The sequence below is a fragment of the Ostrea edulis genome, chromosome 4 (assembly GCF_947568905.1).
Source record: "Ostrea edulis chromosome 4, xbOstEdul1.1, whole genome shotgun sequence".
Taxonomy (NCBI): Eukaryota; Metazoa; Mollusca; class Bivalvia; order Ostreida; family Ostreidae; genus Ostrea; species Ostrea edulis.
Window position 1 is genome coordinate 47,317,643 of NC_079167.1, and position 12,345 is coordinate 47,329,987.

At 36.7% G+C, this 12,345-nt stretch overlaps 1 protein-coding gene and 1 long non-coding RNA gene across 5 annotated transcripts in view; one reads left to right on the forward strand and one right to left on the reverse strand.

The window, feature by feature from the left end:
* The window catches only part of LOC125671016 (protein TBATA-like), a 55,140-nt gene extending 53,612 nt beyond the window's left edge, over window positions 1-1,528 (forward strand). For all 3 annotated transcript variants that reach the window (XM_048906498.2, XM_056162792.1, XM_056162793.1), the window contains one exon: window positions 19-1,528. In XM_048906498.2, the coding sequence (XP_048762455.1) occupies window positions 19-230 (212 nt within the window). In that variant the 3' untranslated portion in view covers window positions 231-1,528. The remainder of the gene's footprint in view (window positions 1-18) is intronic.
* Window positions 1,529-5,412: 3,884 nt separating this feature from the next.
* Window positions 5,413-10,832, reverse strand: LOC125671050 (uncharacterized). Of its 2 annotated transcripts, XR_008802460.1 has the most exons (4): window positions 10,359-10,832; window positions 8,780-8,901; window positions 6,383-7,279; window positions 5,413-5,590 (listed from the first exon to the last, which is right to left on the reverse strand). It is a non-coding gene; the product is annotated as an uncharacterized LOC125671050 (long non-coding RNA). The 2 variants fall into 2 exon arrangements; XR_007368472.2 differs by lacking the exons at window positions 8,780-8,901; window positions 10,359-10,832 and having other exon boundaries at window positions 6,383-7,366.
* Window positions 10,833-12,345: the final 1,513 nt, after the last annotated feature.

Below are 12,345 nucleotides of genomic sequence, written 5' to 3' on the forward strand. Positions count from 1 at the left end.
TTATTTTCTGTCCATAAGGATACCAAGTTAAGCCACCCGTCTCCAGCACATTTAGAAAACAGCCAAGTCGACCCTCTACCCAAGCTGGTAGAACCGGAAACAGAATAAACGTAGGAACAGAGGATGAAAAGAAAATGGAAGCCGCTCTTCGATTTACAAAATCTGCAGATGGAAAACGTGAACCTGTAGCACAAGTGAATGCACAAGAAGATAACGTGAATACATTTTGAAATAAATGCAATTCATCTTGACTGAAGAACTTTAAATTCTTGAAAATGGTTTTGAAAGGTATTTCAAATTTTAGATATGGACTATATAATACAAATTCGATGCATGGTATTTTATGATTGTATCCTTTTCAATATACCTTCCTTGTGTTGCATACTTTGATATGATATTTTGATATGTATCGACAGGGGATGCTTACTCCTTCTAGGTACCTGATTCCACTTCTGGTATATCCGTGTTTCCCCTACTCTTAATTTATAATTCTTTATAGGAGTTATGAGTTTGATCACTGTTTGTTATCTTCACCTTTTCTTTGTGTTAGCTGAAGTTGTCACATTATTAAAGCTTTAGAGGAGACCGCAATGGAATATGAACATTATTACTTCATTTATCAAATTCAAATATTTTTGCGTGAAGATTACCATATTTTTACTTTATTTTGTAATACATCAATTCTAAATTATCAGAATATGTCTTTTAAACTGTTGGGAAGCTGTTTTAGAGAGCTACATTAAATTCTAAGTTCATTTTTATTGTCTGCGTGTTGTGTAAAATTCATTATATTTCTCGTAGTTGTATCAATCATCCTCGATTAGATTACATAAGTACCTGATCCCAGCTCTGGCGTTTCCAGGGGACCGTTATTCTCAATTTATGAACACACACACACACACACACACACACACACACACACACACACACACACACATATATATACATTGATCGTGTAGCGTGTGACGGCGTTCCATTGTCAATGAAAGCGGCTTGCCAAGATGGTCAAGCGATCCCTTCTTCGGGACGATAGAATATTTACATAGAAATGAATTCTAAATAAAAATGCCAACTACATAACACTAAATCTAAACTTCAATAGTTGATAACAAACAAAAGTCTACATATTGAAATGAATGAGTGTAAGATGGTGCAACAAAAAGTCTGATCGGTAAGAGCGTCAAGAATCGTTCGTGTCGTTTGTTATATATATATATATATATATATATATATATATATATACAATATCCAGATACATTTCCTATGTAAACTCCAAAACAAATATGCATCGGACACTACATCGCATTGTTAATTCTTATCCAGGTTTTAAGCACGTGTGTGATTGATTCAGTTTGATTTCGTCTGTGATATTTTGTTCAGTATTTTTTTCCTTTAATGTTTACTTTTTACGCTAAATAAATTGTAGATAGAATTTTCGTAGAACAGTTGTGCATTCCATTCGTTTATTGCAATCTGTAATTGCTCAAATGTTGATTTTTATTCTGAAATAAACGTGCTGTGATATCAATTGGGGTTTCTTTGGGGAGTTATAGGTGGGTTTAAAGAAGAGGTTTCGAAAAGAATTGTCCATGTTTTTTGCAAAAATAAAATGAAAAGAATTTTAAATTTATTTTGATAATTTCCAACATTTGCAGTTTAGTGCTTTGTATGTGTTTTGTAATACATGACAGAAGTATGGTACCATCACTGTAGCAACCACTAATGCTATAAAATCCACTAATAATTAATGTTCATTAAGGGACATATCGCATGTTACTAAACTTTATAACTTTTTCAAGAAAAATCAATTTTTTACATGCCAAAAATTATTTGAAATGTGTCTTGAATGATATTCTATGCGTAGTTTTCGAGTTTAAAAATGATGAAATTCAAAATTTATACGCCATTATGTGTGACGTCATATAAACGGATTATATTAAATCGACATACAAGCAAATTATCACGTTAAAGGCTAGTAGATAGCATTGCATTAGGATATTTTGTGTCGCTTACGGGTGTACTAGCTGTCAGAAGAGGGGCATCGTCCGAAACCCACGGTCGGTCGCACTACGTTTAACTCCCGTGGGACACAACGCCGATATTTTCGCATAACTCATTAAAATACATGACCATTGGGAATCGCCGTAAATATTCCAGGAACTCAAAGTGCCAGCAGTAATGGCGGCGCTCATGAAAGTGTGCGTATTTTGTTGTGTGCCACTATCAAAGATATATAGATGAAAACTCCAGATTTGGCACCCAAAATGGCTGATTAATTTAGCTAATACTTCACTTTCACATGTGCCCCCCCCCCACCCCGCTTTCACAAATCCTTGATCCACCACTGGTATGTTTATTATAACCATTGCTACATAAAACTTGAATAAAATCAGTCATGCATGATACTATTTATGTTTGTCTGCTACCCACAAATAAAACCAACTCCGTTTAAAAGATAAAATAGGTCATTTATTAAGTATAAATGACAACAAATCAATCAGAATAAAAAACAGCTGCCTGGTATACGAAAAATACACAACATGCAATGAATAAAACATCCAACCAGGCAAACACTCCAAATAATAAAAAGGAGTTGACTAATGCTACATTATGCACTAAATTGGTAACATATATACAAAAGTTCGTCATTGGTATTTTACCAAAAATACTGGTACTAGTATATATGACTAGAAAAATGAGATCATTCAATAAAAACTTCAGTTATGGGGCGTTACCTCGCCACATTAACAAGGTAGGCAGATTTGTTATGTCACTGCTTCCCATACAAATCGGGCCACCTTGTTAACACCCCATAAAAAAACTTAAATTCAAGGCTCGCAAACACAGCCTCTTGGTACAGTTCTACATTTTTCCGCTGCCAGGGACATGATTCGGGCTCTCGTTGTCGCCAACACCTGAACTTCTCATCATAAGATGCACTGTCTCCACAAGCCTCAAATATTTTTTGGATTGTATGGGCATACGCCATCAAGTTGCCAATTTCCTTAGGATGTTTCTCTGTGTAAATGGCAACAAATATATGGAAGGCTTCCATCCATTTGGATATCGTACGGTTGGAGTCCTTCTCATTCGTTTTCAGGAAGAGTAATTGGCCATCCTTCTCGATGGAGCGATAGTTCTCCATTTCAGCGGTGTTTTGAGCCGGAAGAAGCAAAGAGAACTTAACAAATTCACCTGAGTGAATTTTAGCCCTAGTCCTATCATCAACCCCTAGTGTTAGGGTTACTGAAGTGGGTGGGGTGAAGCAGACAGGTGAAAACAAACCTGAGGTAATTTCCTCCTCCAAGGTGGGTGGTGGTGAAGGGGAAACAGCAAACATGGCTGCGTCCAGTCAAGTGATGGCCAACGTAAAAGCATACATAGCTTAAAATGGCCAACAAATGGTGGACTAGCTGACAGATACACAGACATAGTGTAAGGGAATGACCAACGTATAAGTAAACATAGCTTAAAATGGCCAACAAATAGTGGACTAGCTGACATATACAGAGACGTAGTGTAAGGAAAATGGGCAACGTATAAGCAAGCATACCTTAAACAGCCCATAGACTAGTCACCATATAAAATATGTATATCATCATTTGTAAAAGCGTACCAGCACACCTGGCTGAGGCAAAAACTTAGAAAAAGTCGAATATAAGCAAACATAGCTTAAAAGCGAACAGCAGATGACGCCAAATCGAATGAATGACGGATGAAATGGTCTAACAGACTCACAATTCTAGGCTCTCCAAGTCGAAAGCTATATAATATATACCGCATTCATGCAAACATGTAGCCTGCACCATATGATGTAACATTTGTAAAGGTCAACTTCATTTACATAATCAGCAGGATTCAACTACCTATGCATGATAGTAGCGTTTTCTACTGATGAATAAAACTGATACCAGTAAGATTTACAATAGGAATAGTTACCTCATGGAGAGTAATAAAATTACCCACTGGTCCTCTTCGGTATCAATGTAAGGAACTGGTGAAATAGGTAACCCAAACTCCAATATTGATAGATATAGTCTCCCGTTGGTTGTTTTTTGTTTACAATAAGTGTTGTTTTTGGTCGACGTTTTTTCTTAATGTACACAAACAAAGAATAAAATGAACGTGCGCAGCCATGACATGCACGTGAAGGCTAAAATTAGCCCCAACACAAAGCAACCACACAATCAATTTATTGTCATGAATTAGTTTTAAAAATTAGATGCAAAGTTAAATCAGAATATGGTCTTACATGTCATAATGTAATTATCGTAGGTGAGACTTCAATTGTGTTTGTAAACACGAAAGAGGTACATACATGTAATGTATGTAAAGAAGGTCAAAATTCCTTATTCAAATTGGCACAACACAACTGGAACAAATTACGACATTAACTTAATACGCAAGTAAATTTAACATACATGTACCTTTAGGCCTATAAACCGATGAAATACCAAGTCTGTTAAAAAAAACACATTGCTCCCTTATGATGAATAAAAGTGGCGAGACTACGAGTGCTGAAAATGTAGACCTGTACATAGACACGTACGCAGAAGTAAACGCTTGGTAACACAGGCTTTTTCCTCCCATAAATACACCATCCGCTACAACGGTTTGAAAACAATATCTAAAAGGTTGCTATGACGTTGAGTCGGCGCTAAATGTCCTACAATTGGACGGAATGTGAGATCCTCTGGATTTTTACAGGTGATGCACTCAGAATTTTGAGTTTTTATTGCCTCTTTTATCATTGCCGATTTATGGACCTTTGGTAACCCATAAAAACTACTCTCTCTAAAATCAAAGTTTGTCACAAAATCCTGTTCATTTTCCGTAAGTGACGACGGATATTTGTTCAACAGTTTTTTTTATTTTCTGTGAGACTTTTTAAATCTTGGTTTTCGTTAATTTCTGCATAGAGTTCCGTATTAGTAAGTATCTGCATGATTTTTGTTCTCTAGTAATTTGAATCCATTATAACTACAGCACCACCCTTATCGGCTTCTTTTATAACGATTGTTTCATCATTTGATAAGGATTTTTAAGCATCATCCTCTACTTTTGATAAATTTTGAATGGCCTTCACACTACTATTTTCAGTCAATGGATAATTTTGCAGCATATCACATGCTACGTCTTATAGGACAAACACCACCAAATGTTTTCCCATAGACTTCCATACAAATTCCAATCACTGTCAATTATTTATTAAGCCAATTTTCAAAAAATCAGTCACCATTCAGCAAAGTTCATCATCTCCCCTTCAAAATTCCACCAAAAAATATATGGCTTGCCGTTGCGTTTTTCCTTCAAATTTTGGCCTGTTAACAACTAGTGTAGATCCGCACTGAATGAAATTGTCCATCCAAATATCACCTCTCCACTCAGATCTTCCCTTATAACTTCTGTATCTTTCTACATATTCTGTTATGTCACCTGTCATTTTTATCACTTATATTTCACTATTAAATTCCATCACAAAGATTTTCTGTTAATGACCAATCAGATCTCCTGTCAACTTTTCTTCTCCGCACAACTTTGGGTGTCCACAATGGCGGCGCCCTGTAGCTAGGCAATTCTGGTGTTTTTCCTATAACCAAATGGAAAACAAAGTGAAAAAGTGGCCAATTTGACATTTTTAGATAACATGCACATAGTACATGTAAAATATGTAACATGAAAAAATTACATGAAAAAACATGTAAATTATGACTATCTATATAATGTAACCCCCCACACATGATGAACTCAACTGTGATATGAAGCTGTGTTGAATGTCAACTTTATAATGACCTTTTACAGTGCTTATTGAAGTAAAAAATGTAAATAACAGTCTTATTGTCTTATTTTTTATGTTTTCAAGAGGATGTGAGGATTCACATGTAATTTACATATTCAGGGTACATTCTACCCGGTTTTTGAAAAAATGGCCAAAAAATCTTAATTTATCAAGGAAAAATGCTTTCAAAATGCATTTACTTTTCCAATTCAGAATGAATTCACTAAGCTGCTGACAGCCAATTAATAGAAGGTTATTAAAACATATGAGGGGTAATCTGATCTAGTAGTGTTGTTTCTCTGTAACAGTAAAACTGTCACTACCCTCTTTAACTCAGATACATTTTGCAGTGAGGGTTGCTTGCTAATTCCTATCATGATAATAAATTATTACACAATATCACTTAAACTTGACATGATGCTGATAGAGCACTGGAAAAAGCACACCACAAGTGAATTTCACTTCAGACAGAATATTCCTAGCAGAATTATATGTCAGTTTTCAAAGATGGGAAAATTCAAAAAAGGGAATAATTATGGTTTTAAGCCAAAATATGTGCCTCACAACAAGGGGAAATTACATGAAAAAAAAAAGAAAACTCACCTGCACCATTCACGAGAGTTGACAGGGAAACCCTACAACTGGTGACGCATCCACCCTCTCTGTGCGAGGAGCAGGAAATGATGCTCAGGCCTGGGTGCCACCGACTGCTTCGGCCAAGACCCCTGAAAAAGGAAGGAAACCATGAGACTTTAAATCAGGCTGAATCCTCAGGGTAACGATTACAATTCTTCTAACTTTCTTAAATTATGAAACAAAACCTCTTTGAGTAGAAAATATTTTTTCTAATTCTCAGAATAGGCCCACATATGGCCAAATTGGCTGAAATAAGGGGTATCCCTAAGATCCTGTAAATTTAATTAGCTTAATTAATTTTATAATTAATAAACTCTCTAAATTATAGCAACATTACAATAATTGTTCATTCATACGAAGAGAAAGTTACAAAAAACAGTTGTTAGGGACTGTGATGAGCCTCTTGACTCAACTTTGAGAACAAGTATAGTCAAAGGGAAGTAACTCTAATTTCTGAAAATGAACTTGCCTGGTTAGGAAGTAATCAGGTACATAACTGATTTCGGCAGGTGTGAAAATGACTCCTACAGACTGCTGCATCTGGAAAAGACATGTGGCATGTTCAACGCAGAGTTCAAAGAACATGGGCGGGCCAATCCAGGCTGTGATGGTGACGTAACCTGGGACTTGGACTCTGAAGAGAGGCGTGACCTGGGCACTAGGTTACGGCTTAAATGTAACACCTGCACCTACGTGTCCAAAATGTATAGCCTCTATGTCGAAGTAGAATCCGGTTCCAGGGGAAGGAAAGCAGCAGCAATAAACTATGGCCTACAAATAGGTCTCAGTCAAACCCCCATTGGCAGTTCTTCTCTTCGTAAAATCCTCATGTCAACCAACACCCCACCTCCAGCCGAGTCTTCTCTACAAAAAACAAGCAACACCATTATGCAAAAAGTAATCACCTTAAACAAGTCTGATATGAAAAAAAGATGTAAGAAATTAGTTGATATTAATAAACTTTATGAACAACATCAGGAAGAAGTAAACTATAGAAAAAATATGATGCTTTCAAAATCATCAAAAGAGCAGAAATTATGCAAAAAAATTGAGCACAGCTATTCAAAACCACCATCTAAATATGCTAAATGAAATGAAATTTACATGTAAAATACATATAATTACATACAATGCACCAGGGCATGTGTGACTTGCTGCACACCCCCTGCAACTGTCAGTGAATCCTCTCCTGGTTGATAGAGTGGGACTCCACTACCAAATGCTGGGGGTTCACACACAGCTTGGTATGGCAGAGGTGGCTACATTCTACATTGTCACGTGGAAACAGACTCCGAGTCAGTTTCCACTCTGCCATAAGGGCAACTCTGTGGGCCTTTTCCACCTTTCTTCCCTCCTCTGGCCAGTAGACAGTTTGTAGCCCATAGCCAGAGGGGGAAATCCTACCCCTCCAAATGATGCAGGTGCCCCCTTGGGGGCCCCGTACACTTCTACGATTTACTTTTTCTTTCAAATTATCAAAAAATGCATCCATTTTATTGTAAAACTGACAAATGGCGCTAAAAATGCACTACTTTCTTACACTTACCTCATAAACTGGTTCTCGCTACCTCAGTATAACCAAATGGAAAACAAAGTGAAAAAGTGGCCAATTTGACATTTTTAGATAACATGCACATAGTACATGTAAAATATGTAACATGAAAAAATTACATGAAAAAACATGTAAATTATGACTATCTATATAATGTAACCCCCCACACATGATGAACTCAACTGTGATATGAAGCTGTGTTGAATGTCAACTTTATAATGACTTTTTACAGTGCTTATTGAAGTAAAAAATGTAAATAACAGTCTTATTGTCTTATTTTTTATGTTTTCAAGAGGATGTGAAGATTCACATGTAATTTACATATTCAGGGTACATTCTACCCGGTTTTTGAAAAAATGGCCAAAAAATCTTAATTTATCAAGGAAAAATGCTTTCAAAATGCATTTACTTTTCCAATTCAGAATGAATTCACTAAGCTGCTGACAGCCAATTAATAGAAGGTTATTAAAACATATGAGGGGTAATCTGATCTAGTAGTGTTGTTTCTCTGTAACAGTAAAACTGTCACTACCCTCTTTAACTCAGATACATTTTGCAGTGAGGGTTGCTTGCTAATTCCTATCATGATAATAAATTATTACACAATATCACTTAAACTTGACATGATGCTGATAGAGCACTGGAAAAAGCACATCACAAGTGAATTTCACTTCAGACAGAATATTCCTAGCAGAATTATATGTCAGTTTTCAAAGATGGGAAAATTCAAAAAAGGGAATAATTATGGTTTTAAGCCAAAATATGTGCCTCACAACAAGGGGAAATTACATGAAAAAAAAAAGAAAACTCACCTGCACCATTCACGAGAGTTGACAGGGAAACCCTACAACTGGTGACGCATCCACCCTCTCTGTGCGAGGAGCAGGAAATGATGCTCAGGCCTGGGTGCCACCGACTGCTTCGGCCAAGACCCCTGAAAAAGGAAGGAAACCATGAGACTTTAAATCAGGCTGAATCCTCAGGGTAACGATTACAATTCTTCTAACTTTCTTAAATTATGAAACAAAACCTCTTTGAGTAGAAAATATTTTTTCTAATTCTTAGAATAGGCCCACATATGGCCAAATTGGCTGAAATAAGGGGTATCCCTAAGATCCTGTAAATTTAATTAGCTTAATTAATTTTATAATTAATAAACTCTCTAAATTATAGCAACATTACAATAATTGTTCATTCATACGAAGAGAAAGTTACAAAAAACAGTTGTTAGGGACTGTGATGAGCCTCTTGACTCAACTTTGAGAACAAGTATAGTCAAAGGGAAGTAACTCTAATTTCTGAAAATGAACTTGCCTGGTTAGGAAGTAATCAGGTACATAACTGATTTCGGCAGGTGTGAAAATGACTCCTACAGACTGCTGCATCTGGAAAAGACATGTGGCATGTTCAACGCAGAGTTCAAAGAACATGGGCGGGCCAATCCAGGCTGTGATGGTGACGTAACCTGGGACTTGGACTCTGAAGAGAGGCGTGACCTGGGCACTAGGTTACGGCTTAAATGTAACACCTGCACCTACGTGTCCAAAATGTATAGCCTCTATGTCGAAGTAGAATCCGGTTCCAGGGGAAGGAAAGCAGCAGCAATAAACTATGGCCTACAAATAGGTCTCAGTCAAACCCCCATTGGCAGTTCTTCTCTTCGTAAAATCCTCATGTCAACCAACACCCCACCTCCAGCCGAGTCTTCTCTACAAAAAACAAGCAACACCATTATGCAAAAAGTAATCACCTTAAACAAGTCTGATATGAAAAAAAGATGTAAGAAATTAGTTGATATTAATAAACTTTATGAACAACATCAGGAAGAAGTAAACTATAGAAAAAATATGATGCTTTCAAAATCATCAAAAGAGCAGAAATTATGCAAAAAAATTGAGCACAGCTATTCAAAACCACCATCTAAATATGCTAAATGAAATGAAATTTACATGTAAAATACATATAATTACATACAATGCACCAGGGCATGTGTGACTTGCTGCACACCCCCTGCAACTGTCAGTGAATCCTCTCCTGGTTGATAGAGTGGGACTCCACTACCAAATGCTGGGGGTTCACACACAGCTTGGTATGGCAGAGGTGGCTACATTCTACATTGTCACGTGGAAACAGACTCCGAGTCAGTTTCCACTCTGCCATAAGGGCAACTCTGTGGGCCTTTTCCACCTTTCTTCCCTCCTCTGGCCAGTAGACAGTTTGTAGCCCATAGCCAGAGGGGGAAATCCTACCCCTCCAAATGATGCAGGTGCCCCCTTGGGGGCCCCGTACACTTCTACGATTTACTTTTTCTTTCAAATTATCAAAAAATGCATCCATTTTATTGTAAAACTGACAAATGGCGCTAAAAATGCACTACTTTCTTACACTTACCTCATAAACTGGTTCTCGCTACCTCAGTATAGGACAAACACCACCAAATGTTTTCCCATAGACTTCCATACAAATTCCAATCACTGTCAATTATTTATTAAGCCAATTTTCAAAAAATCAGTCACCATTCAGCAAAGTTCATCATCTCCCCTTCAAAATTCCACCAAAAAATATATGGCTTGCCGTTGCGTTTTTCCTTCAAATTTTGGCCTGTTAACAACTAGTGTAGATCCGCACTGAATGAAATTGTCCATCCAAATATCACCTCTCCACTCAGATCTTCCCTTATAACTTCTGTATCTTTCTACATATTCTGTTATGTCACCTGTCATTTTTATCACTTATATTTCACTATTAAATTCCATCACAAAGATTTTCTGTTAATGACCAATCAGATCTCCTGTCAACTTTTCTTCTCCGCACAACTTTGGGTGTCCACAATGGCGGCGCCCTGTAGCTAGGCAATTCTGGTGTTTTTCCAATACGCTGTTACGCCCTTTCTTTGGATTAAAGTTTGATTTATTTTTAACCAAGTCTTTTCTTTCACTAGCATTCTCATCATCACTCACCGTTTTGAAAGAACTCCGCCAGTCTTATTTTCCGTGTATATTCTTTGATATCTCTTTTCAATTCCTGGTGATTACTTTTTGGAGTAGGGGTAAATTTTAAACCTTTTGTTAAAAGTTTAATTTACTTTTAGTTAGCATTCTATTTCATAGCTTTATAACTTTTGGATCAATGCGATTTTGACACTCAGTTATTGTTGAAGCCTTGGATTTTTGAATCTCTGACCGCAGCTTGGTTTGCCCCCGCCTATAAATACTGGTTTACTCTTCTTCCAATATAAGTGACACCATTTTCTCTGTACAAATTACCTTGGTGGTTCCTAACTATTTGGTTTCTGTTTTTGTACCTGTAAGATTTTACTCTTGGTCCATTTTCTAATCTTCGTTGATTATTATAGGATTAAACATTCTTTTTGAAGAATTTATCGATGTGTAAACTCCGGACATTTTACTCACAAACTGAATAAAGTGCTTCGCACTTTTATGTTAAGTTTGTGAGTAAAATGTCCGGAGTTTACACATCGATAAATTCTTCAAAAAGAATGTTTGATTCTTATAATTCCAATTCATTCACTTTATTAACAATTGCAAAAATTTGAATAGTTTCCCCGCACTATGTTATTTGTTTTCAGGCCTGTATGAATACATCGCGTTTTCGGATTTATTGATGTATAAACTCTTGTTCAGTTTTATTTTTGTCCAATCAAAACAATTGTAATAAATAACATTGGAATCATTGTTATTTGTTGTTCCTCGGTGCCCATGTCTGTTCTGCTGAGCCTTTCTGATTTGACGGGGTGGCGACGAATTTTCCTGATTAGAGTCTTATGTCAGTCGCCTGATTTTGGTGCACTATTTGGGCAAAACGTGGCGGGTTGCTGGCAGGTGGTTGAGATTTCATTTGTTTATTTGTTTCTGGGATGGTTTTCTGTATTTTTTCTTTTATGACATTGCGTCCGTATTTTCAGACGTAACCCAAATACCAAATTTCTTTGTATCCCCATCTGTCCATAGAACGTTTTTCCTCTTTGTTACAATCAGTTTTCCACAAACTCTGTATTATTCCTAGAATACGTCCACTTGTTTTCTTTTTTATTTCGTCATTCATTTGCTCATCGATATGAATTACTTTACTTTGAGCATCACTGGACCGCATTCTCATAAGCTGGATTTCTCCTCTTACTCTCTCTCTCTCTATCACCATATCCGCCTGAACTTTTGTTTGCTCCGTGGGTTCCCCACGAATTTCAGTTATTTTAAATTTCTTTGGTAAAACGTGAATTTCTTCATTAAGCCATTTTTCATACTGGTCGGCGTCTTTAGCATTCTCCCCCCCCCCCCCCAAAAAAAATAACTGCTTTCTTGAATTCAGCATCCTGCTCCATATCACCTTTAGTTTTTGCTTAATTTTATTAGGTTCC